The 27,699-nt window shown below is 46.7% G+C and overlaps 1 protein-coding gene across 5 annotated transcripts in view; it reads left to right on the forward strand.

The window, feature by feature from the left end:
* ZFHX3 (zinc finger homeobox 3) overlaps window positions 1-27,699 on the forward strand; it is a 285,820-nt gene that overhangs the window by 238,558 nt on the left and 19,563 nt on the right. For all 5 annotated transcript variants that reach the window (XM_043526091.1, XM_043526090.1, XM_043526089.1 and 2 more), the window contains 4 exons: window positions 10,501-10,634; window positions 10,869-11,069; window positions 20,316-20,418; window positions 21,991-27,420. In XM_043526091.1, coding sequence (XP_043382026.1) covers window positions 10,501-10,634; window positions 10,869-11,069; window positions 20,316-20,418; window positions 21,991-27,420 — 5,868 coding nt within the window. The remainder of the gene's footprint in view (window positions 1-10,500; window positions 10,635-10,868; window positions 11,070-20,315; window positions 20,419-21,990; window positions 27,421-27,699) is intronic.

A 27,699-nucleotide genomic window follows, 5' to 3' on the forward strand; every position in this document is an offset into this window, starting at 1 on the left:
CAAAAGGGCACTGAGGCACCCAACTCCCATTGAAAGCTCATGGGAGTTTTGTGCCTACGTGCCCTTGGTGCCTTACAAAAACTCCCCCGGAGGCTTTACTTGCAGAGCATTGACGGCTCGTCTCTAAGCCAGGACGCCATCTCCAAGGTCTGATTTTACTTGTCTTTCTATTATTCGCATAAAGGAAATATGGTCCACCTGCTGTTGGGGATGCTGTTCTCTGGCCCAGGGCAATGCTCTAGAAGGTCTTGCTGTTGAATCCTACAGTCACAGAAGTCAGAGACGGGGAGGAGCAGTAGCGCCCCAGCACTGGGCTCCATTGTTGCTACAGGATGGCATTGTCTAGTGCTTTGTCTGCCGTACTTCGAAGTGTCTCTTCTGCTGAGACTCCTTCCCCGGCCCTTGGGAGAGACTCAGCCTCTGATGGCTCAGTGCCAGGGAATTTTTTGCATGAATTTGCCCTTCTCATTACATCTTGTTACACCTCCTGTCCCAGCTTCAGTAACTCCTCTCCCCCCACTGTGTAGAACCCTCCTCCTTCTTGGAGATAGTTCATAGAATATCAGGGTTGGAAGGGTCATCTAGTCCAACCCCCTGCTCAAAGCTTTCTCTCATTTCCTGGGGAGTTCTTTAGCCAAGCCACATGTATTTAGCATTGTTAGTCTTTCCCTCCAATCAACCCCTCCCGCCCCCTGATCAGTTTTGTTGCTCTTCTCTGAACTTCCTCAGTTTATCAGTGTCTTTCAGCCAATATAGTACTCAGAACTGACTGCAGCATTCCCAGTGCCATCACAAGAGGGCTCTAGAGAGGAGCTATCCCCTCCCCACCCTGAGTTAGGGAGCATTTCTGCATGCAGCCCATTATGCCGCGGCCTTCTGGTGTCATATTACATTGTAAACACCTATCTACTTTGCCATCCATTATAACCTCAAAGTCCTATTCTGCAATTGCTACCGTGATAGCACACACAGGTAAAACATGATGTCCATCCCCCAATGTCCTTTAAACACAGATTAGTCTTGTAGTTTGGCTAAAATTGACCCATGTTGCAGGTTGTATTTTGTAGGCTTATAGCATACAACGAGAACGTGATTAAAACAGTTTAAGCCTGTCTACACAGCAAGATTGAACTGTTTTATCTGTTTCAGAGGACATCTTTATTATAACTGGATCCCTCAACAGGGGAACAATTATAATGTTATTGTGACCTAGTCTTTGACACTCCTAATTCTTCTTCCCACTCAGTCTCCTTGTTTGAGTATTTCCTCCTGGATGCATTAGCAGCAGTTTACAGATAGAATCTGCCTGTTCTGTCCATGTCTCTACCACCTATAGATCTTTGTATTCATGCTATGTCCCCAACGCTATTGACTGCTCTAGCCACTTCTGTGACGTGCTGCATAGCCATGCTGTTTGCTGCCTCATCCAGACTAGAAATGACTGAACCCAAAAAAGATCCTGTACTCCTCCTTGGACACTTCTGCACTTCTCAAAACTCTGTCTTTTAGCCCCAAACTTTTTCTATGGTCTTTGGTCCAGTTTTCAGTCCAAATGAGTTTTTGTATCCAAGCCATTTGAATTCATTTTTCAACTAAGATACCATGAGTCTCGGTATCAGCTAATTATTGAAATCCAAATGCTGCGTTCCTTTCAACCATTCATTTGGTAAACCTCTCCCAAAAAAGCAACCAAGATTGTCCCCTAGCAGTGCGCATGGTCTTTAATACTAATGATTATGCTAGGAAGAAAAGATTCAACATTAGGGGATGTCCCCTTATGCATGACTTGTGCATTGCAAAACAATGACCTGATGATTTCATGTACATGCCAGTAATAATATGCTCTAAAGATATGGGACAGCCCTGCCCAAATTAGGAAGGTAGCAAATATTGGGCTTACTCCACGGCACAGTCCAAAGGTAACTGAATGCTCTTCTTCTGAGGTCCAGTTTATTTAGTCCTGACACACGTTGGCCTTTCAGGCCACACTCCAAGTTCAGTCTTTCTCTCCTCTTGGGGGAGGAGTCCCCAGCTTTCCTTCTGAGAGCTGGCTTTCAGTTCAGTGACTCTCTCTTCAGGCCCCTAAACTCAGGGTATCTCAGGGGCTTCCCTGCATTAGCAGGCTACTCCCAGCCCTTCCTGGCGGGAGAGCCCCACTTTGCTAATCTCAGGGTACTCCCTGCAAGAGCCCTTCTAACTCTCCACAATAACCAGGGATGGCTGAGCCCTGGCCTCTAGCCCTTAAAGAAGCAAGCCACCCTGCTGCACCAACTTAAATGTCTTTTTAACTTCATGTTGTCCTGGCCCATTGCTCTGACCATGTAACTCCTGTAGTTGAATCCTTCTGCTGGATCCCCCTGTATCAATTTCAAGCTTCTTATCTTGACCATCAAGGCCCTTCATATCTCTGCTAGTCCTGATTTCTCTGCTCTGGTCTCTTGTGACATTGCACCCTGACCCAGTCTGGTCTGCCAGCTATGTTCTTCACACATTCCTCCCTACTGTGTCACCTTCATAGAGCATAGTCTGCAGGGCTTTTCCTGCTATGAAGCCCACAGGAAATTAGCCAACCCTTAACTGCTAGTCTGAAGGGGAGCTGGGGAAAGTCGATAGTATTTATTGACGTCACTACAAAATGTATATGTAATTGTCTTCTTGTCCCCCACCATTTGTGTCTTGCTTGTCGTCTTATATTGTAAGCTCATTGGTGCAGGGACCACATCTGTGTGTTTGTACAGGAGAAAAGGCCCTTATCCTGTTTGGGGCTTTTGCGTGCTGCGGTAAGATAAATATTTAATAACAATTCAGCTATTCAGACTCACTGCAGACTGAAATGTATAACTCAAAGGTAGAAAAACAAATCCATTTGACCATTTTCAGGGTCACACTTTTAAAAGATAGACAAAGGTCTGTGTGCGAAAGTGCATTTGCAAATGTCTGTGTATTTAATTCTATCTACTGTATGATCCTATTATTTATCAAATGTGGGTTTGAAAAAATCCAGTAGAGCAACAGGCGATATTCAGTCCTATTAGTATGGCTACAACGTCCCATTAGGATGAATGGGACCTTTGGGGAATAGGGAATGTAAACAGACAGCGTTTCAGAAAGAAACATTCTAACCATATGCTATTAACACACAAAGGAACAAACGTGCAGTACTGCAGCAATATTAGACAAGGAAATTCCATTTCAGAGAGGCTTAAGGTCTAGTCTCATGGTTTATTATGTCACTAGAATCCCTCAATGGAATTATTGACTTGTATTTATTCCTATTATATTAATATAAATGGTGTGTTCCTGCTGGAATAGCAAATCTTTGATAGAGAGATCTGCCTGAAACTTGATACCAAAGTATGCAGGATTCCAAAGCTGTTTCTCTGTGTGCTCCAATGAGGAACACTCCCCAGTGTAAGTATGCTGCCTCGCCATTCATCCACTCTGCTAAAGATAGGAGGGTGAAGGCCTTATGGCGTAGGGAAATGAAAAGGGATGAAATAATCCCGTCACCTCTCCAAGCACGGGCTCTCCCAGACAGAACCAACAGGGGCTGTAAGGATACCTTTCTACTGAATGAGCAAAACGGTCATGAGGAGCTCTCGCTACAAAATCCTCCACAAGAGGCAGTCAGATTTAACTCTGAGGGTTAGAGTTTGGTACAAAATTTCAGAGTGCAGGGTCCAGGAAAAATTTGAGGAAAAGGTCTGAAGAACCTGTCTCTGTGGAGAAAGGCCTGTGGGGACCAGCAACCCCACTGGGTAATTGTAGTTTCTATCAGGCAGCGAAAATAGTGTTCTAGTGGGGTTGAAAGTGTAGCCGAGACTGGTTGCTGAGCTAGTATGAAAAGTATTTTCATAATCAATCAAGGTAGCAAAAACCCTGCTGTAAATTTGTGGGGCAGGTGGCAAGCTGGTTTACGGAATGCAGGGAGATGAGAACCTCTGGCTTACGGAAAGCAGCATGAATTAATAATCATTTAATTGGCTCCTCCATTATGTTGCTGGTCGGGAGATGGAAGTTTAGATGAAGGGGCTGTCAGTGGTACTTTAGCTAAGAGAGTCTGATGGTTGAAAGGTGGGGGCTGGCGGCCGCCTTTGGCCTTTCCACAGGGCTCAAGCATAGTCAGCTCTTTGGGACCCTCGCAAGGTTAGCCTGGGGTTAGCAAAGAAAAGGATGAGTGTCCCCTCTGGGTGACCTCCTCCCCTTTAAAACAGAGAGAGAGTCTCCCCTGTGCTGAAAAGCAGGGACTGCCCGGCATACACACTGGCTGAATAGCCTCTCAGAAATGCTTCCGGAGGGCAGAGTGCCTTGCGGCCATACTGCTTTCGGGTGTGGGTATGAGGTACGTGTTTTCTCTGTCTGTGGAAAGGTGTATTCTTCTAACCTCTTTATTTCTTTAAACCTTGAGATGAGCAAATCAATGCACAAATTACCTCCTGCTCAGGACATTTATCACATTTTCATTTGTTTTCTTGAGGGGAGCCCTGGTCTTTGAGCAGAATCTCTCTTTGGCCCCTAATTGTGGCACAGGGGTATTTGTGCTGGATGAGCAGTGGTTTGGAGGAAAGTGGGAGAGAAGGTTTTCAACACTTCTTTTTTTCTGGACATTTTTCCTCGTCTACTCTATAACAGATGAATAGGTCAGACTGACTGTGTGTGACATGGTAATTAATACACATTATTTTCCAAGTCTGTTTTGAAGCTTTATAGTCAATCACTGGGTGTGCTCAAGAGTGATGAGGTCTGCATGTCCCCTTTCTCCAGAATGTAAAGGAATTCTTAATTCCCCTGCTCTGTGACACTGTTCCATGATGGCTGATCCTAAGATCATTCATGTATTTAGATCTGACATACAGTAGGTTTGGGTGGATGTCTACTAGCAATAACTTGGTCTCAGTGTTGATAGCCTAAATGGGAATTTTCTCTTTAAAAATACTCCTTAGCATGTATCTTGAGACATCCATTTTGAGAATACTGAAAACATTGGCCAAACCAGACAGTCTCCATGTAAAAGAATAAATGGACACAAATCAGACGTCAAGAATTATAACATTCAAAAACCAGTCGGAGAACACTTCAATCTCTCTGGTCACTCGATTACAGACCTAAAAGTCGCAATTCTTCAACAAAAAAACTTCAAAAACAGACTCCAACGAGAGACTGCTGAATTGGAATTAATTTGAAAACTGGACACCATTAAATTAGGCTTGAATAAAGACTGGGAGTGGATGGGTCATTACACAAAGTAAAACTATTTCCTCATGTTTATTCCCCCCCCCACCCCCCACTGTTCCTCACACGTTCTTGTCAACTGCTGGAAATGGCCCACCTTGATTATCACTACAAAAGGTCCGTCTCGTTCCCCCCTCTCCCCCCGCTCTCCTGCTGGTAATAGCTCACCTTACCTGATCACTCTGGTTACAGTGTGCGTGGTAACACCCATTGTTCCATGTTCTCTGTGTATATAAATCTCCCCACTCTATTTTCCACTGAATGCATCCGATGAAGTGAGCTGTAGCTCACGAAAGCTCATGCTCAAATAAATTGGTTAGTCTCTAAGGTGCCACAAGTCCTCCTGTTCTTTTTGCGAAAACAGCCAGTTTGTCTCCGCACTCCCCCTATGGAGCAGACCAGCGTCCCTGTGCTAGAGGTTAAGGCTGGTGAGCCAGATCAGCAGCACTGAGGAGTACTTAGAGTTTTGGGGCAGGGAGCAAAGCTGAATGTAAGCTGTCTTTTGCCAGGATGGTTCCCAGCTGAAGATAGTGGTCTGAAATGTTGCTATATCTTGTGCTGACTGCCTGTGGCTCCAGGGACCCATTATGGAAGACAGAGGTCACCAAAACCCAGGGATGCCCCAGCCACACCTGGCCATGCACTCAGCATCAGCAATAGTGGGAAGGTTAGTGGGGGCAGCTCCTATGTCACCTGAGGATCCCCCTATGTACGAAGGGTTCTTCAGAAGCTGGCTACGCTTGTTAGGGCAGCTTTGTAGCTGCAGACAGTGCAGAGCTGCCTTAACAGCCCAGGTTCTGTTTTCAAAAGTGTGCACTAATTTAGGGTGCTTCAAACACCCATGGTCTGATGTTCAGAGCAGCCGAGCATCCACAATGCCGACTGACATTTGAGACATGCCAGCACTCAGCACCTCTGAAAACAAGCCCCCATTGTCTGAAGCTGGGCTCCCAAAATTAGAGTCCGCCTCTTAAAATGCAGGTGAGCTTCCCAAGGTGTGAGAGTCGGTGGCATAGCCAAGATATAAGAACCCAGGATTTCCTGAGTTAATTGCTCTAATCTGCCATGGATTACACCAAATCTTATGACTGTGGAAGAGGAGATGATATTTTTGGAAGTTTCCAAAGATTATTTTCCCCACACATTAGCTATAAGGTTTGATTTTTTTATTTATTTATTTTTATTTTATTTTATTTTATTGACAAAATTAAGTAGGTCCTTAGTGCTTTGTTTCCAAAACCATAAAGCATTTGAGTTCTTTACCTTGGAAAAGTGACTGTGGCACATTCCCAGTAATGGCTTGAATCGTTTACTGTATGATAGCATATTTATTTTCCCTTGTCACTATGCAGGTGACTTCCATACACAACTCACAATAACACTCACTGGAAGTTACACAGATACGTTCTCCTGCATGTTTCTCAAAGAAGAGACCCCAGTAGATTCTAAGCACAGAAGCTTTTTTCAAAAAATAATTCTGATAATTCAGTGGGAGTTTAATGTGACATCTTCTCATGTCACAAGTCACACTCTCAAAGCCAGTCCCTGCTCACTGAATGTCTCCTGCAATGTGTCGATCACAGTTCATTCCACTGAGTGAAAACTAGAAACTTATGTTTTCAGTAAAGGACTTATTCTGGTTTTTATGCTCCTCTTTACCTACAAGAGGTGTCATGAAGATCATAGTGATAAGTCTGATTTTGACCAACAAATTCTGGGAATGTTCATCCTGACCTCACCTTGGGAGCCTCAGGCTAGTCTAATGTGACATACCGCAGGTACTAGCTGTGTGGCAATAGCAGGGCACAATAGGGGGTGCCATGGAAAGCTTTGGAGACTTGGGTACATAAAGCTTTGGTTTTGGTTTTTATGGGTTAAAGATAGACTTTAACACAGGCTTTCGTGTTTAATTACGGTTACCGTGTCCACATTGTGTCCATGAGAACATCCATCTCCTGCATGTATATTTTTACATTTAATATATATGAAACAGGTGGTTAAACTGATAGATAATAAATCTAGGAAGGGGAGTTTCTATCCTGTAGGGACTCTTTCTGCCACAAACGCTGCAGGAGAAGAATCACTGGATGCCTGTTGCACTCAACTAATAGTAGTTCAAGGGTTGAAGTGAAAGTTGATAGAGCCCAGAGAGTCCCTCCCCAAACCACACTGGAGACCTAATTACCAGTCAGTGCAAGGGGACAGGGCCAGATTTACACCTTACGTGCCCCTAGGCGCAGCATCTTCAGCACATACCCACCCAGAGACCCCTCCACAGGCCTCTTCCGTCACAACTGCACAGCACTTTGCACACCACTACTCAGCGCCCCCTGCCCACTGACCCCCCCCCCCCCCAGTGCCCAGCGTCCCCTGCACAGCCCCACCACCACAACTGCCCAGGGCCCCACACAGATACCCCACTGCCCCAACACACACAAGCACCCTCCACTGCCCAGCGCACCTCCCCAAGCCCCACTCCCCTGCTCCCTGGCCTCCGGCCGCACCCACCAGCCCCGCTTGGAGGTGACTGTGTCTGCCGGGCTGATCGCTCTGCCCCTCAGGCGTGGCCCGATCAGCCAGGCTGGAGCAGGAGCAAGACCTGCCCAGGCCAGGCTCCCTCAGGTCGCGCTTGCCCGGCAGGGCCCCTCTGTTGGGCTGCTGAGCTCCTCCCCTGCAACAGGGGCCTGCTTCCCCTTCCCTGCTGGTAGAAGCGCCCCAGCAGGGCTGCGTGGGGCCATCTCCCCCCCAGCTGGCCCCACCCCCTGCCGGGACCTGGGAGCAGCAAACTTCGCATTTTTAGGCACCCCTAGAACGCTGGCGCCCCTAGGCATGTGCCTAACTGGAAATCTGGCCCTGGCAGGGGACCCTAAATCCTGTAGGGCTCTGTGATTCAGGTCCCCATGAGTAGGGACGGGAATGCTGCTTGTACTGCTGCCTGGCCACGCGCAGACAGAGCTTGGGGCCTGGGCCTGACTTCCCGGTCGCGGCTGGCATTTCAGTGTCTGCGGTCACACTGAAGGGTGGACAATAGCAGCAGTAGGTAACCTCCTTATTGGGGCCACTCTCCTCATGTCACACAGGGACCCGCCAAGGCAGTTTAGCACCGGATCATCCTCCACCAGCCACAATGAAGGAGTTCTTGCTAGGAATTCTTCTTACTCTTACTGGTAGAGTGGGGGCTCGTGAAGCACAGCCGGGGTCACTGCTATGCTCTTATCGCACCATGAATCCGATCTAGAGGGCTGTTTCCTATGGGGTGGGGGTGCAGGTAGGTAATCTTCACGCACAGCCCTGATGCTCTGTTTGTACTGTGAGATGATTTTTGCAGGGGGGGGGGAGTAAACTTCAATTCTGTAGAAATCTTTTTAAAGAAGCTCCATCTCGGATCCACAAGGGAGGTTTTAGATTCAAACATAAAAGTTCATCTCGCCACATGGACAAGACAATGGTAGATGCATTCTGATGTCTATAGATTTACCATGAAAGAATTGACTTCTTTTACACTAATAAGCTGTAGGATTGGCCTTTTTCTAGTAGACTGAGTAGCACAAAGGTCTTAGCGGTACAGTGGGATCCTACACATGTTTTTGGGGTATGTGCTTAAATTTGACACTGGGGCATTAGACCGCTGTAGGAGCACAGGACTGAAATATCAGGGGTTCTGCAGGACAGGAATTAAGAGCATTAGCAGAGCCATGTGACGAAGAACTTGCCAATCGTCTATTCTGGCTCTCGCCACTATATCCCTTGGACACATTCAGGAGCATCAACATTAATCAAATCGTCTTTCCACAGGAATGGCCCAGGTCCTTTTATGTCCATTCATAGTGTCTCTGACTCCCTTTTCTTGGACGTGGTTTTGCACTCTGTTTATTTTACGAATGCTTAGTGTTGGGGGATTGTTAAATGTGGGAATTGGATTTCCGATTTTAAGGCACATTGTTGAATAAATCCCATCTCGGTAGCTTTGAAAGGGTCTCTGGCATGTGAGTGACCTGTCTGAACCGTGCACTGGCTGCAGCTTCTGAAGTAAGGTGTGGCTGGTTCCACAGCATCCGGTTCACAGTGTGACTAAGAGATGGGGACAAGCTGTGGGGGAACCAGTCTCAGAACGTTACAGCACCTGGTTAATCAGCAGCCAGTCTACCCTGTTAAATAGCCAGCTGTCACGTGTTGTCTTTCAAGTGAAAATGAATAACTCCCATTAAGGGTGACATGGGTTTGAAGTCGATTCAAGACAGATTACAGTACTGTTATGAATGTGTGTTCGGGGGGGCTGTGTGTAATATGCCTGGCTTTCTAGTTTTTAAATAATAGATGTCCTACAAACTTATGTACTCCAGGTTACCAAGATACAGGGTTTATAGGTCATAGGATGTGCATTCTGGGAACAGTATCAATTTCCTGGAATATTTTCTGCATTGAGCTCTGATTTTGTTGCTTTTATGTATACATTTGAATTTGAATACCATTGCTTTGTATTAACGTGTTTAAGGTTTATGCCTAAACAGCCATTCTTGGTGTCCATATCGGAGCCAGTCCCACAGCTGGTCATAAGCCAGGCTCTGTTCCCCAGACTTCCTGGGGATTTCAGTGGGACTGCTTGCTGGAGAGTAAGACCAGCCATGCCCTCTGCACAAATGCTGAGTGCATTCCACACTCTGAACTCCCAGCTGCTGCCAGTCTAGGAAAGTGAGACTGAGCCAAGGACCCAGATGTGAATCTTCTGCGTTGCACCTACCACTGCCCTTGGCTGGCTTTAATGAACGAATGTCTCACAATGCTTAGCACACTGTGTATGAACCTTTCTGCACTCAGGGTAGGAATGTCATCCTGCATTGTCCTCTGTATGGCCAACTCTTCCTGGAAGGAGGGGGAATCCTGACACTCAAACGCTGACATATGGCCAAGTGGTCAGGTCTCACATGTAAACACAGGAGAAGACTCTCTTGCATCTACTAGATTTTTAAGCTGACCCGGGGAGTCTGAGTGAGTGGGTTTGCTTTTCTGCTTGTAGCTGTATGGATTTATAACAGTTCCTTATTGCCAGTAATGCCAGATATCGAGAGAGAAACTCTTACTTTCTCCCTAGCATGTTTAGTAAGATGTCACTTGGCCCAGATGTTCCTCCTCTTCAAATCCTTAGACTGTTTGTTTCAAGAAAATACAATAGCACAAATGGAATTAGTGATCTTTTCATCCAGCATGAACCCCTTTAGAGCTGGCCTGATGGGGATGTCCTAATGCAAATCTCATTTGTCTTTGCAGCACCAGCCAGCCAGGCAGACAAGGAGCTGACAGAGTCTCCAGCATCCTCCAAACGCATGTCATTTCCCAGCAGCTCTGAGTCACCTCTCTCCTCTAAATGGTCAAAAACTTCAGAGGAGACCAAATCAGAGCAGGTGAGGCACAGCAGCCCAGCATTACTTCCTGGACAGCCATAAAAATCTAGAGGCTGTTAATTCACTTCCCAGGTGTTGAGAGAAAAAACAAAGTTGATGAAAAGGTGGTGATTGAGTGGTAGGACAAAGGCACAAGATTAGTACAGTCAAGCTGTAAAGAAGGAGGGGATATAAGCAGTGATTGTGTCAGTCACATGATTCAGTCAGCATGTTTTGTTTCGTCTCTCTCTACAGATGTATCAGTGTCCATACTGCAAATACAGTAACACCGATGTGAACCGGCTGCGGGTGCATGCCATGACCCAGCACTCCGTGCAGCCCATGCTCCGCTGCCCGCTCTGCCAGGACATGCTCAACAACAAGATCCATCTGCAGCTGCACCTCACACACCTGCACAGTGTGTCGCCTGACTGTGTGGAAAAACTCCTCATGACGGTAAGTCTCTGGGAGCTGAAGTGCACCTTTTGCCTTCCCAGCAAGAGTGAAGTTGTCTTCACATAAATGAAAGACCTTGCCTGTGCCCATGGGCACTCGCTAGTTTTGATGTAACCTGCTGATCCAAGATCCCACTCCCTGATCATACAAGAACTTCTCTTGCTTTGATTCTTCTCATCCCCATGTTATCCTAGCTGCAGAATACCAATGTTTGGGTATCATGGTGGTCGGCACAATCAGGAGAAAGAGTTATCCTGTGGAGATACTGAGAAGAATATTCAGTAAACATGTTCTCCCTTAACCCTTTAAAGACACTGCAAAAGATCAAGTCGACACTCCTCATAATGGGAGTAGAAGTAGGATCTGTTCCTTCAATGAGAAATCAGCCAGTCGGAGATAACGTAACTTTTTATAGGTAACAGATCACTTTATTCAAGGCAACTATAACAACCATGTGGATATTGTGTAGTTGGCCTGAGTGAGATGGATAATGTGTGGCTGTAGAATCCTGTAAATCCCTTGTTTAAAATGCCACTGTCGCAATGTTTTGAAATGCCTCATTTTAAATTGAACTTTAAGGATGGTCAGTTAAACTTTTCTGAAGTGGAAAGGTCTTTAGGCCATTGAAATGGAGGAGATTTGCTAAATAATACCAAATATTTCCATGGAAACATGTAGTTAGAAACAGATCCATTTTTGTAATTGTTTCTCCAAGGTGGGTTGCACCTTAGTCACAGCTGCACAGTCTTCACCAGTGCAGTTTCTCCGTAAGTGTAGCAAAACTTGAGATCAGTTAAATCTGGTTCATTACCAAGATGTTTGTGTCAAACTTTTTTTCCCCTTCTACAGCATTGCTGTAGGTGTCAAACATGGGAGTCCTGTTCTAACACTGTCTCTAATGGAAGCCTTTATCCAGCATTCTGTTTGTCTCCAGTTCATTTGAGATAGAAATTATCGTTATAGTGCATGATGGGAAATGTCCTTTTTATTACATTTCTAACATTGCGGTGCTCGAGCTATCATTCTGAAGAGGCTTTTTGTATGAGCAACATGGTCATGGACTGGCTGATCGGGGACTTGCTCTTATGATGTCTGTGCGGAGCACCTAGCACAATTTGGCTTCTGAGTACTGCGACAATACAAATAAATACAAATAATCTTGTGGGCTCACCTGTCTTTCCAGCGTCCCAATCCACGTGTATCAGGGCACAAGGAAAAATGTCCAGTGGTCCATGTTTCTCCTTAGGTGGCGTTGTTTGTGAAAGTACATAATCTTGCTCCAGCACCAGTCTTCTTCTTTCCCCTTTGTTTTCTGTCTTTTTCTCTCCTTCCTCTTTGCTTGTCAGATTTCTCCTTCCCTCTGCTGCTTTCCCCCCCAGTTTCTTGTCCTTCCAAGTTTGCTGCCATATCCCCCTTCCTCTGCCACGCCTGGCTCCTGGTGGGCTGAAGAAATGCTCTGCTCCGCACTGGAGGATGGTTGATTAAATGCCAGAAGGGATGCTGTGCCTGGCAATCAGTGCTGTCCAGGAACATCTGGGAGAGATCCGTGCACCACAGTGTGGGAGCCATGATCCTGGAACACATCAACATCTAACAGTGTAGACAGGTCCCATTACTGCTCCCCAGTAAATGCCAAATTCGGATACTTCTGTCCTCAGTGAAAACAATAAACAATACAAAAATACCAGGGGGCTTTGGGAAGAGAACATGTTAGTTAGCTAACATTTATAGCACTCAGGATATGTCTGCACTGCAATTAAAACCTGCAGCTGGCTCGTGCCAGCTGACTCAGACTCATGGGGCTCGGGCTAAGGAGCTGTTTAATTGCAGTGTAGATGTTCAGGCTCAATCTCTAGGACCCTCCCCCTTCATGCAGTCCCAATGCTCAGGCTTCAGCCTGAGCCCAAACTCCTGCACCACAATTAAACAGCCCTGTAGCCTGAGCCCCGCACGCCTACAGGTGTCTAATTGCAGCGTAGACACACACTCAGAGGCCCCAAACAGGGACAAAGATCTGTCGTACTGGGCCATTGTACACATTTATAGTCAAGGACTGTCCCAAAGAACTGAGATTCTAAGGCAGCTTAGAGTCAAACACAAGATGAAAATATTTGGTCCCTATGATGAAGAGAAGAAATGTGAGAGCAGTGAGCTTCTGCCACACAAGTGGGAGTCCCCAGTCTGCACAGAGGGCTCTCCATTGTTATAGCCTAGAGAAATGGGGTCAGTGTATGAGGCCTTGTCTAAACATACAAGTTGTACCAGTTTACCTAAACTGGTTTAGAAACTGATGTGGTTAAATTGGTATAGCCTCTTGGGTGGGCACTCTGTCATGGTTAAGAATGCCTTATTTAAATCGATATACGGAATTCTTCAGGCCATTTAAGTACAAGCAATTTAGTTAGATTGGTGCACCTTCTGTGTGTGATCAAGAGCTCACTCACCCAGTAGTTTAACAACCCCTGCCCAGGGCACCTGGAGTGCTCCAGCCTTCTGCTGAGATCAGAAATCCCATCAGAAAGGATGGGAGTCTCCTGTGAGCCCTGTCCCATTACTTGTTTCTTTGTTCATATCCATGAAGCCTGGGCTGCTTTTCTCTGCGGTGTTGGGGAAATAACACCTGGGGAAGAGGGATGGTCTCAGTGCTTTGAATAAAGCAGAAGGGGGCCAAGCAGATATTTTCCTTTTGCTTTAAATGGCAATCATGTTTTTTAGAAAAATAAAAGAAATAACCATTTGTGGTGGACACAGAAACACCCTAAGTTCCTAATTTTGCTCATTCCAGCCAAGATTCCTGTCTCAGTCTGAAGGCACCGAGACCCAGTTCATGCACTATAAGTGAATTGCAGCCCAATAAATGGGAGCCAGGTTGCTTTTGACACGATGTCTTTGCGTTCAGTATTTGAAGGAGGCTCAAGTTAATAATACCTTATCAGACGCCTTTCAGGAACCTGCAGTGTCTAATATGTCTGTTGCCATAGTAACAGCTGCTTGCTTATGCTCTGCATCTCATATCTGTGTGTTTCTTGCCCCTCTCCCGTTCATATCAACAAGCAGTCTGGGTGGCTGTCCTGCTGGGAATAGCCAGAGCACTAGCCCTCCTTTCTGAGACCTGACCCTCTCAAGACTCTGCTAGTCCATCAATGGTGGGGTGAGAGAGAAACGTGTGTGATTGGTATGTCGAGGTCCCAGAGCCCAAAGGCACATGTGCAGCAACTCCAGCATCTAATGGACTGGGAAGACGTGACATAGAGGGTTTATATACAGTAAGTGAAGCTCCCAAGATACCCTGACAGCTGAAGGCAACGTTCCATGAAGCCCCAGGCCATTCGCACCCGTCTTCTGCTGCTGCCACTTGATTACGCTGGTGAATAAATGTGTTAAAATTTGTTTTATATGGTATTTCATCTGCTCTAAACTAGTCTAGTTGTCTTTCCACACAACAGCCACTTCACTAGTCCTGGACCTGTACCACTTTGGCCGAGAGCTCCTTAATGAGGGTGAAGTGCAGTTCACTTCCATAGTCAATTGACAAGACTGATGGGCTCGAAATAGGAGAAGGGACTGCTTCCCAGGCAGCCTCCAGTAATGGGGAATTGTCCTGCCTCCCTCTCAGCATCCTTTATCTTTCCATAAATTCCTCTGCCCCTCCATTTAATTCTGTTGTCAGTTTTCTTGTCCCGTGTTCAAGGTGTCCTTCCAGGGTTTCCTGTCGCCAGCTGTCTTTTCATCTTTTTCGTTTCTCTCTTGCTCCCAGAGTAATTCTTTCCTGTCTCTGCCATCCTCTCTCCTCTCTCACTATCTTTACATTCTTTTCTACTTTTCTATTGTCTCTTCTTACTGCTTTCTGCCTTCTGCTGTCAGTCAGTTTTTCTCTCTCCCTCCCTCTCACCCCCTTTCCCTCCCCCCTCTCTTTCTCACTCTGTGTCTCGTTCTCCATCTCGGATGAAGGTAATGAAAATAATCGGGCTTCATTAATTCTGAGCCCTGTGAGATGATAGCCATTTGGAGCCATGTTTGCCAATTAGATGGTCTAAATTAGAAGTGACCTTGGTATACTGCCATCGCTTTGCCTGTCTGAGTCTAATGAAGCTTTTCACTCCAGCCCCCTCTCTGTCTTTGTAATGGAAATTCCCTCCTTTGTCTGGTTCGGGGACCTTGCATTGTATGTGCATGTCCCCCCTGCATGGACAGAGGGGGTATTAATGTAGCTCCTCAGACCGCTGCTAGAGAGGTTATTTTTAAATCTAAATTATTTTGGCCATGTTGGGGGAACTCATGAAGAGCTACCTAGAACTTCCATGGGATTGGCCCCGCATCCCAGACAGGCAGAGGCAGCCGGTGGGAGAAGGCTGAGCTAATGTATAGAATATTGATCTCTTGTCATTGTCCAAAGGTCAGTACGTGGCTTTGATGTGTCCAAAACCCATGTTATGCTCCTAGGGTCAGAATAGAGGAGACTGGCCAAGATGGGAACCTCCATACAGATGGTTACCCCAACTATAAGCTTTGCTAAGGCTTAGAAAAGGGTGTGGTGTGTGGAAATGGGGCAAGGGAAATGAGAGAACAGGGATGAACAGCCATTTACAGAGCCCAGCATTGCTGGCAGAGTGGAGATCGTACCGAACCCCTTGTCCAGCCCTGAACTGTTACATTCAGCTCTTCTAACAGGCTCTCCGGTGCTGTCACTTGAAGAGTGTGGGTGTGGCCCAGTTTCAGCAGGATTCCCACACCGAAGGATCATGCTTCTCTCAGCCATTTTGGACTGTCTCCTCTGAGGAAGCAGCTTACGGAGTCCTTTTCAAAAACAGCAGCAAACTCATTTTCGCTTGAGGATGAGCACTTGAGCTTAGTCTCTGTGAGAGAGGGCAGTCTTAAGGGAGACAAACAGGACAAGGAGAGAGGAGATCTGTGTTGAATTTCTGCTTGTAACACTGAGCAGTTGGGCCAAATTTTCCAAAAATGGCCACTGATTTGGGGTACCAGGACACATACTGGAGCCTGCTTTCTAGAGAGGCTGAGCACCCGTAGCTTCCATTGGCTTCAACTGGAGTTGTGGGCGCTCAGCATCTACAAAGACCAGGGACCACTTCACCCCTAGCATAAATACTCACTAGCTAATTTCATCTTGGGGCAGCAGGATACTGCATAAGAGACATTGCTCGGACAGGAAGGAAACATACTAAGGTCTGATAGTACTGGGTATACATTTCCTACGTAGGTGATACCATTCATAGCCTACACGATAACATTGTATAGAAGGATGACTTACAAGAGAGCCAGGAAGTGCTAGCGTATGGTCCCTTTGGACACATGCCTACATACTATGGGGATGGGCTGGTTAGAAACTCTGAGAGTGAAATAAATAATTATTTTCTAGAGCTGAAACATGCTAGGTGACTTTCAGCCCAGATAGAACAATGTGACTCTAGCCCCTAGGGGATGACAATCCGATTTGAACATGGTGCAGTGAGTATGGCTAAGAAACAAAAGGGAAGTGATAGAGGGAGATTGTGAGCTCTTTGGGGCACGGACCATCTCTTTGTTCTGTGTTCGTACAGCCCCTAGCACCATGGGGGTCACAGCTAGGGCTCCTCGGCGCTTCCCCAGTACACAGAATAACTAAGGTCTAGGGTTACAGGAGCAAGCTGACACAGTGATGCATTGCAGTTGTATACATACCTTAGGGTTGTTTTCATGCCTTCATACTGGTGCATATGATGTTGGTGTTGTGGACGCACTAGAGAAACTTGAATGAGCAAATACAAGCATTTAGGAGTTTGGAGCTTGCATTCGTTCCCAGCTATTGCTGGACCAGCTGAATGAGAAGCGACCACATATGATCACATGAAACTTGCACATAAGTTAACTTCCCCTACAAGACTCAACCCTCCACCGCCCGTCCACCCATGACAGTTACACCATTTAAATACAGACATAAGCATAAACAGTATCAAATAATATCATTTACCTGGTGATCTGTGATGGGCCACCAGCATTCAGTGCCTTCCTTTTCACCTTATACTCTGATTATTTATTTGTATTGCGAAATCACTAGAGTGGGCCAGGCCCTCTGTGCACGCACAGGAAGCCATAGTCCCTGCCCCAAAGAGTTTACTGTGTGAAAAGATAAAACAGATGAAGATGGGGGCTTGGGACACAGCATATGTGCCAAGTGATCAGGTTGATGAGTGGTCAGGCAACTCCCCCTGGGAGAGACACTGGGTGTGGGAGGGGGAAGGCCCCCACCAGGAAGATGGCTACAGCAAAGAGGACTGCATTTTAAGAAGGCTGAGCTGGCAAATGACTGAGAGGTGGAGAGATCAGGCAATGAGCCAAGCATAGAGCTTTGCATTCAGGGTTTCACTTGCCAGTGGCTCCCATGCGTAGCTTTTTGGGAGAGCCTGCAGTTGTCCTGGATACACAGACACACACAATTTCTCACTTCCTGCCCTTCTGGCTTTGTCCCAGTTCCCTCTGGGAATTTTCTGCCTTATAACAATTTCCTGTACCAAAGCCCTTTCTGGGTGTGGGGGGAGGAAAGAGGGAGAAGGGGGGAGAACTGAGGCTGTGGAGATGCAGGTAGGTAAAGGTAATTACTTAAGCACATATAGGGGCAGGACTTATTGGTTTGGAGGCCCCGATTAAGATGCAGAGGCGCATGTGAGGTTGATGATTATATTTCGGGGTGAGTTAATTGACAGAAGGTGAAGGCAGACAAAGAAACTCTGCTTACTGCCTTCTTGAATCCCAATCAGGAATTATGATTAAAGACGCGGCGAGACAACAGAGCCCTGATGAATTGGTGTCTTTATTTTTTTTCCTTTTTGCCGTCATTCACACTTGATTGACTTCAACCTTTCAAGTGCAAAAGTCTCTCTTTTCCATTATTATTCATAGCCATCTGAGTTTTTCTAATTAAAGTGTATGAAAACAATTACTGATCCATCGTACTGAGTCTGTTAGTGGGGATGACTGCCTTACTGTAACGTGTATAAAAAGCCCACAGTTTTCTATAATGATGTGCTACTGAGGTGTTAAATAATTTTATTCTTTTTCTACTCTGTGGGGTTTTTTTAATTTCTCGTTATTTATTTTTCATAATTCCTAAAGATCCTGGGAAAGCACTTTCCCTGCTGATAAAACGAAGGGGGACATTGCTTTCTTTCCTCCTCTGCTTCCCACCTCATTCCCCCTCCTCTGAGTCTGGTTACTATGAATTAATCGGTGACCTTTCACTTCTTGCATTCCCTCTGGACTCACCAACCACAGCCTTCAGAAACGTTCTGCTTTGGAATAAAAGGTGGAATGAGTCTGGCATTCTCCACCCCTTTCCCAGTGCTTTGTCAGTGGCAGCTGCCTTTACAGGATATAGATGTCTGTAAAACACAAATGCCATGTCTGTCTCACACTCACCTTCAGTGCTTAATTTGTGCCAGGGCTGAGTCCTGTAACTGCTAGGCTTGGCAGTTCAGAGCCACGGCACCTCTGGGCTTGCTGTGTCAGTTACCAAAGTAAAAAAATCACTTGAGCTCCAGCACCTCTTTCATTACAAATGAAGCACTGCCCATCTTGCACAGCTCTGTGAGTGACCAGAGCAGTCACAGCATCCCTTCCCTCTGCTGTCGGACATCCGAGATCTCTCACAATCAAATCTTCATTTGAGGCTGTCCGTATACGTGCTCCTGCTCCCCATGAACCTGAGCATGGCTGGACCAGACCCTGTTTCCCTACTCATGCTGTGTAGGCTTTACATTAGTGCCAGTGAGGAAGACATCATGTCCTGTTTAGGGTTCACAGTATTTCAGCTATACCTTAGTCACAGACGTTGCTAGCATTTCGTTAGTCGTCCCGCATGCACCTTGTGGCCTTTGACTTAAGTTTACTTAGAAGAAGGTAGGTAGCTGTACTGTATGAATGTAATCACATCATTTGATCTGCCATGAAATGCAAGGATCAATCCATTCCTCTGCCTGGCCTGAAGGGGAGCCTTTTGTAACTTCACTAGAGAACGTGACGGGTTAGCACAGTGTCCAGCAGGCCATGCTTTCCCAGCAGTCAGTGGCTGGAAAAGGGCACTGTCAGAGCACCGGCACTGTGGGTCAGTTTGGGTTTGCTGCTCCCTCAATCACTAAGAACTCAGGGCATGGCAGGATGTTCCTTTTAGCATCAAGGTGAGAGGTGCTCACAAACAATCAAAGCAGCAGAACTGACATCAAGCACTTGTTTATGGGGTGAACTCCCGTATGTGGCTGTGTTATGAGATAACACTAGTGGGAACAATGGTCTTGAATGGTTTCCTGAGCTGCTGTGTTGGGGAGCATCTGTTGAAGAGCAGCCGTTAAGATGCTATGTGTGTGGTGCTCAGAGTTACGTAGGGTTTTGTTGCTGCACGCCTGATGTTAAACACTGGTCAAAGCCCTACTCATTTTGGTCAAAAGTAACTAGTGATTTTGGATGCCCAACTTTCAGTTACTTTATGGGGGCCTGATCTTATGAAAGTGCAGAGCCCAAAACCCAAGCGTCTTTTGAAGTGTCTCAAATCGGGCTCCCAAAAATTGAGCTATCCAGAATCACTAGTTGCTTGTAAAAATCATGGCCTTCGAGTCTTGGGCTGGTGATAGCACAACTGATTGCAAACGGAATTTTGAAGCGAGCCGGAGTGAACACTTGTTTTCTTTCCAACAGTCAGAACAGCTTTGTGTTTCAGACAGTTTGCCATCTCTTTTCCCTCTTTCTTTATTCAGCCCTTCTCGTCACCTCTCTTTAATTGTACTCTTCTTTCTTGTGCCCCTCCTTTTTTTGCATCAATACACTTTGAAAATAGTGCTGTAGTGCTCCCTAGTTCAAGATTACAGTGTACTTTATAGGTGTGATTTAATTAGGGCCTTATTATGTTTTCAGTAGCTTAAGGTGGGCCTTTCAACTTCTCTACCTAATTGGTTGCACAAGAAGTTTCACAGCCCATGACAAAACATTGTCAGTGATCAAAGTCTGAATTCTACATAAAGGAAAAATATTAATACGATGATTCTTCGAGTGTGCAGTGCTAATTATGTCCAGAATGTAACTGTAGAAACACTTTTGACTGATGTGAGCTTTGTCTAATAAACACGAGTTTTCAGTGAGCTAAGAAAAGTGACACCTCTGCTGATGTCTGATTTTGGTTATTTAAAGATTTTAAAAATATTTTTCTGTTTTTATTTCTCCTCTCTCCCATTTTCCCCACCGTCCTGCCGCCCTCAGGTGACAACACCGGAAGGGATGATGCCCAGCAGTATGTTTCTCCCAGCAGCCGCTCCAGACAGAGATGGAAACGCCAATGCCGACGAGCCGGGGAAGCGGGCGGGTCAGTTACTTAACGCTTACCTGGAAAAAATCATCCTGCTTTGAATTGTGGCAGCTTCTTGTTTCCCATGCACTGAGAGAAAAAGGCCTCATTGCAATCCCTTGCCCATGCAGTTTCTGCTACAGATCATTCATTGCAAAGACCAGTGCAGACAGCAGGAGATCTAACAGGAAGCAGCTAATTTCACTGAAGTAACACCACAGTTGAGGCATGTTAGCAAGGCAGCTCAAAATTACATTGGCCTTTTTTATTACCGTATAAGTAATAAAACTTATTTTATGGTAGGCATGACTTTTACAAAGTAAAGTTGTAAAGTCATGCCTACCAGTAACAGTGGTCAGCTATTTAATCCTGACTATAGTGTGATATGGCAGCAAAAAAAGGATACTACAGTTCTGGGTACATAGGTGAGGCCCCTAGTCTCCAAATGGGGAGGTGATAGTCTCTAGGTCAGATTCTGTCAGTGTCGAGCCTGGTGCAGGGACCACAGTGGGAGAGCCCTATAAGGAAGTTTGGGATTAAGACAGCCACCACCTCCTTTCTGCACAGGGCTTGCATGTGAACGGCACCGTTCCAGAGAGGACACCAATGGCATGGCTTGGGCTGCTGGAGATGTGCTGATTCCTCAAATCCCCTCCTCAGCTTCCACCAATAGGAGTATCTCTCCCCTGCCAGAACTCTTCTTCTCTCTTGGGTAGAACCTGGAGGAAAGGTGGCAGTGGAACGGTTGCTTGCCCTTCCCCAAAAGGCTGAGTTCTCCTGGGGCATAGCAGCCTTCAGTGGAGTCGGGAACAGCAGGGGCTGAATTTCACTCTTTCTTTGCAGCGTTAGTGGACCTGAGCCTCAATGTATGTTTAGTTCTTGGCACATCATTATCAGCAAGACTTTGACAAGCTGACGGGACAGCAAGGAAAAGTAACAAAGATAGTTATGGGACCGCAGGGTTTAATTTGGGGAGGAATTAGAGGGGGGTAAATATGCCCGGCTTGTTTGAACCACCATCATGTGGGAGATGTGTGCAGTCCACAGATAGTCAAAAGGTGTAAAAGTCAAGGAGGAAGAAAAATTTATTTAGGGTTGTGCAGTGGGGCATAACATGTATAATGAGGTGAAGTTAAGAAAGTGAAAATTTAGGCTGAATATTAGGGGGAACGTCTGTCCTTCTGCACTAAAGATAATGTGCCGGCATGTAGCAAGGAGGCATGGCCTCCCTCTGAGACTGATGGGAAGGGATGGCCACACACTCTTAGGGGTCAGTAGCCTGCTTACAGAAGGGGAAGGTATGTTTTATGAGAGGGCTGTTGAGCTACATCATGGGCTGTGGTAATCTTAGGCAGCGGGGGGGGGCTAACGAAATACTTGGTGAGAAGTAACAGCCTCAGCAGAAGTAGTGGTGAAGGAAAATGACGCTGTTTGTGGCCGGGGGAGGAAGTAATGGATCAGATCTAAATTAAGAAATGAATAATGATTTATATTTTTATTTAAATTGTAAGTGAGTGACAGAGACAAGTCCTGTCTAAACTGTATCTTCTTTGCATCACTTCACCCTTTTTATTCCGGTTCTGTTTTCAGAGACCTCTGAGGACTCCGGAAAAAGCCTCCTGTCATCTGAGAGCGTAGAGCACAGTGGAGAGTCCAAACCTGTTCCTGCCGATCAGAGCTCCACCAGAGAGGACTCTGGCTTTCTTTGCTGGAAGAAGGGGTGCAGCCAGGTGTTCAAAAGCTCAGCGGCCCTTCAGACGCATTTCAATGAAGTTCATGCTAAACGGCCCCAACTGCCAGTATCCGATCGCCACGTCTACAAGTACCGTTGCAACCAGTGCAGCCTGGCCTTCAAAACCATCGAGAAGCTGCAGCTTCATTCTCAGTACCATGTAATCAGAGCAGCTACTATGTGTTGTCTTTGCCAACGCAGTTTCCGAACCTTCCAAGCTCTGAAGAAGCACCTGGAGACAAGTCATCTGGAGTTGAGTGAAGCAGACATTCAGCAGCTTTACAGTGGGCTTTTGGTCAATGGAGACCTCCTAGCTATGGGTGATCCTTCGCTGGCTGATGACCATACTATCATTGTTGAAGATGATAAAGAGGAAGAGAGTGACCTAGAAGATAAACAGAGTCCGACTGGCAGTGATTCTGGGTCAGTACAAGAAGACTCTGGCTTGGAACCTAAGAGGGCCCTACCTTTCAGAAAAGGTCCTAATTTCACCATGGAGAAATTTCTCGACCCATCTCGCCCATACAAGTGCACAGTCTGCAAAGAATCTTTCACACAAAAGAACATTCTTTTGGTCCATTACAATTCAGTCTCTCATCTGCATAAACTGAAAAGAGCCCTTCAGGAGTCTGCTACTGGGCAACCTGAACCTACCAGCAGTCCAGACAACAAACCTTTTAAGTGCAACACTTGCAGTGTGGCCTACAGCCAGAGTTCCACGCTGGAGATCCACATGAGGTCTGTCTTGCACCAGACAAAGGCTCGAGCGGCCAAGCTGGAGGCGGCTGGTGGCGGCGGCAGCAGTAACGGAACTGGCAGCAGCAGCAGCATCTCTCTGGGTTCGTCCACACCAAGCCCAGGGGGCGGCAGCGGCTCTAGTACCTTCACAGCCGCCAACACCAGCAGCGCTGGCGCAGCTCCCGCCCCCGGTTCACTCAAGCAGGGATCCGGTGAGAGTGTGGGAATCGCACCGTCGAGTAACCCCGTTAGCGCGAACATCGCCTCCCCTTCCGAGCCTAAGGACGCCAACCGGAAGAAACTGGCTGACATGATTGCATCCAGGCAGCAGCAGCAGCAGCAAGCTCAGACCTTAGCACAGGCGCAAGCCCAAGTCCAGGCCCACCTCCAGCAAGAGCTGCAGCAGCAAGCTGCCCTCCTGCAGTCTCAGCTGTTCAACCCCGCTCTCTTACCACACTTCCCCATGACCACAGAGACCCTACTCCAGCTTCAGCAACAGCAGCATCTTCTGTTTCCATTTTACATCCCCAGTGCTGAGTTCCAGCTCAATCCAGAAGTTAGCTTACCTGTGACCAGTGGTGCTCTGACACTATCTGGTACTGGTCCAAATTTGCTGGAAGATTTAAAGGCTCAAGTTCAGCTCCCACAGCAGAGCCATACACAGATATTACAACAGCAGCAAGGCCAACTATCTTTGTCACAGTCTCACTCTGTCCATATACAACAGAGCCAGCATCACGAGAAAAAAAACAAATCCGTTAGTAAGGAGAAGGAAAAAGAAACCCAGAGGGAAAAGGAAAATGCAGAGAGGGGAGACAGCAGTTCATTTTCTAAAGAGTCTCTGCCTGACAACCTAAAGCCCAAAGACAAGAAAGACTTTGCCCCGGGCAATAGTTCAGAACCCTCCCTACTTCCTCCACGTATCGCATCTGATGCAAGAGGCAATGCCACAAAAGCCTTGCTAGAAAACTTTGGCTTTGAGCTGGTTATTCAGTACAACGAGAACAAGCAGAAGGTGCAAAAGAAAAATGGGAAGACAGAGCAGGGTGAGAACTTGGAAAAGCTTGAATGTGACACATGTGGCAAGTTTTTCTCAAACATCCTCATTCTAAAGAGTCACCAAGAGCACGTTCACCAACACTACTTCCCCTTTAAGCAGCTGGAGAGGTTTGCCAAGCAGTACAGAGAGCACTATGATAAACTGTATCCACTGAGACCTCAGACTCCAGAGCCACCTCCGCCTCCTCCTCCACCTCCACCTCCACTCCCTACAGCACCTCCTCAGCCAGCTTCCACTCCTGCCATTCCTACTTCTGCTCCACCTATTACTTCTCCTACAATTGCACCAGCCCAGCCATCTGTGCCACTCACCCAGCTCTCTATGCCAATGGAGCTGCCCATCTTTTCACCACTTATGATGCAAACTATGCCACTACAAACATTACCTGCCCAGTTACCACCTCAGCTTGGTCCTGTAGACTCTCTACCTGCGGACCTGGCTCAGCTGTATCAACATCAGCTGAACCCTAGCCTTCTACAGCAACAGCAGAACAAGAGGCCACGTACTCGGATCACAGATGACCAGCTCAGAGTTCTTCGGCAGTATTTTGATATTAACAACTCTCCCAGTGAGGAACAGATCAAAGAGATGGCAGACAAGTCTGGACTGCCACAGAAAGTGATAAAACACTGGTTTAGAAACACTCTGTTCAAAGAACGCCAGCGCAACAAGGATTCCCCATACAATTTCAGCAATCCTCCAATTACCAGCCTGGAAGAACTGAAGATAGACTCACGGCCTCCCTCTCCAGAACCTCAAAAGCACGAATACTGGGGAAGCAAGAGGTCCTCCAGGACACGGTTTACCGATTACCAGCTCAGAGTCCTGCAGGACTTTTTTGATGCTAATGCTTATCCAAAGGATGATGAATTTGAACAACTTTCTAATTTGCTGAACCTCCCTACACGGGTTATAGTGGTGTGGTTCCAGAACGCCCGTCAGAAAGCTAGGAAAAACTATGAGAACCAAGGAGAAGGCAAAGATGGAGAACGGCGGGAGCTTACAAATGACAGGTACATTCGAACGAGCAACTTAAACTACCAGTGCAAAAAATGTAGTCTAGTCTTTCAGCGCATTTTTGATCTTATCAAACACCAGAAAAAGCTTTGTTATAAGGATGAGGATGAGGATGGACAGGATGATAGCCAGAATGAAGACTCTATGGATGCAATGGAGCTATTGACGCCAACCAGTTCCTCCTGCAGCACACCAATGCCCTCTCAAGCTTACAGCACCCCCACATCCTCAGCTAATGCAACCTCTTCAGCCTTCTTGCAGCTCACAGCTGAGGCAGATGACTCCTCCGTGTATAGTTCTAAAATAGAAGCTACAGATGAGAAACCAAAGCAATCTGAACCTCCAAGTACACAGCAAAACCAAACTCAAGACAAGCAAGTGCAACCAAAGCAAGAGCCTCCACAGCAGCAGCAAGACCAAGGAGAACAGAAGACAAGTTCAACACACCAAAAGATCTCACCATTATCCCCCCCATCCTCATTACAACAACAGCCTCCGCCACAGGCACAGCCACCCCAGTGTCCTTTGCCACAGTCAAGCCCAAGTCCATCTCAACTCTCACATCTTTCCCTCAAGCCCCTTCATACGTCCACCCCGCAACAACTAGCAAACCTACCTCCTCAATTAATCCCGTACCAGTGTGACCAATGTAAACTGGCATTTCCCTCCTTTGAGCATTGGCAGGAGCATCAGCAGCTTCATTTTTTGAGTGCACAGAATCAGTTTATCCATCCGCAGTTTCTGGACAGGACGCTAGATATGCCTTTCATGCTTTTTGATCCCAGTAATCCACTACTTGCAAGCCAGCTGCTATCTGGAACTCTACCTCAGATTCCAGCAAGCTCAGCCACTTCACCCTCAACCCCAACATCTACAATGAACACTCTGAAGAGAAAGCTGGAGGAAAAGGCCAGTGTAAGCCCTGGGGAAAATGACAGTGGGACTGGCGGAGAAGAACCTCAGAGAGATAAGCGTCTAAGGACAACTATTACCCCAGAACAGCTGGAAATTCTGTACCAAAAGTACCTGCTCGACTCTAACCCAACACGGAAGATGTTGGATCACATTGCGCATGAGGTGGGCTTGAAGAAACGTGTTGTGCAGGTTTGGTTTCAGAACACTCGAGCACGGGAAAGGAAAGGGCAGTTTAGAGCTGTGGGGCCTGCCCAAGCCCATAGACGGTGTCCTTTCTGCAGAGCTCTCTTTAAAGCAAAGACGGCTCTGGAAGCTCATATCCGATCCCGTCATTGGCATGAGGCTAAGAGAGCTGGGTACAACTTGACTTTGTCTGCTATGCTCTTGGATTGTGATGGAGGACTCCAAATGAAGGGGGACATTTTTGATGGAGCAAGCTTTTCCCACTTGCCACCAACCAGTAGTGATGGTCAGGGTATTCCTCTTTCACCAGCAAGCAAAACTATGGAGCTCTCACCTCGAACTCTGCTTAGTCCGTCCTCCATTAAAGTGGAAGGAATAGAAGACTTTGAAAGCCCCTCCATATCCTCAGTTAATCTGAGTTTTGACCAAGCAAAGTTGGACAATGATGACTGCTCTTCAGTCAACACTGCAATCACAGACACTACAACAGGAGATGAAGGCAATGCAGACAATGATAGTGCAACGGGGATTGCAACTGAAATCAAATCAACATCAGGACCTAGTGAGGGCCTGACAAAGGCTGCCATGATAGCAATGTCTGAGTATGAAGATCAATTGTCTTCTGGCCTTGTCAGCCCAGCTCCCAGCTTTTATAGTAAAGAGTATGACAATGAAGGTACTGTGGACTATAGCGAAACCTCCAGCCTTGCAGACCCCTGCTCACCCAGCCCTGGTGCCAGTGGTTCAGCAGGCAAGTCTGGAGACAGTGGGGATCGGCCAGGGCAGAAACGCTTTCGCACTCAGATGACTAATCTCCAGCTAAAAGTCCTAAAGTCATGCTTTAACGACTACAGGACGCCTACCATGCTGGAGTGTGAGGTCCTAGGTAATGACATTGGACTGCCAAAGAGAGTTGTTCAGGTCTGGTTCCAGAATGCTAGGGCAAAGGAGAAGAAGTCCAAGCTAAGCATGGCCAAGCATTTTGGTATAAACCAAACAAGTTATGAGGGACCCAAAACAGAGTGCACTTTGTGTGGCATCAAGTACAGCGCTCGGCTGTCTGTACGTGACCATATCTTCTCTCAACAGCATATCTCCAAAGTTAAAGACACCATTGGAAGCCAGTTGGATAAGGAGAAGGAGTACTTTGACCCCGCTACTGTACGTCAGTTGATGGCTCAGCAGGAGTTGGACCGGATCAAAAAAGCCAATGAGGTTCTTGGTCTGGCAGCTCAACAGCAGGGCATGTTTGATAATACCCCTCTACAAGCTCTTAACCTTCCTACTGCGTATCCAGCACTACAGGGCATCCCTCCAGTCTTGCTCCCAGGCCTCAACAGCCCATCCTTGCCAGGCTTCACTCCATCCAACACAGGTGGGTTCTGGAACTATCATCTCTCTGCTCAAATGTGACATTTTCCCTGGTATTGCGTCTTCAGCACAAATGGCTGTTTCCTTGGCAATGCCTGAAATCAGGTTCATGAGCCCTCTGTTCTCTTATGTTGCTTAGCAGTCTATAAAGAGTAGTTATTTTACCTCTGATTCCTTAATCCATGTTCTCTAGCAAGGCAAGAGACTTACTAACTCACTGTGTCTCTCCATATCCGGTAGGCAAGTCCCTGTGTACTCTGGGGCAAGGACCCCTGCTTGCTTT

The sequence above is a fragment of the Chelonia mydas genome, chromosome 12, assembly GCF_015237465.2.
Source record: "Chelonia mydas isolate rCheMyd1 chromosome 12, rCheMyd1.pri.v2, whole genome shotgun sequence".
Taxonomy (NCBI): Eukaryota; Metazoa; Chordata; order Testudines; family Cheloniidae; genus Chelonia; species Chelonia mydas.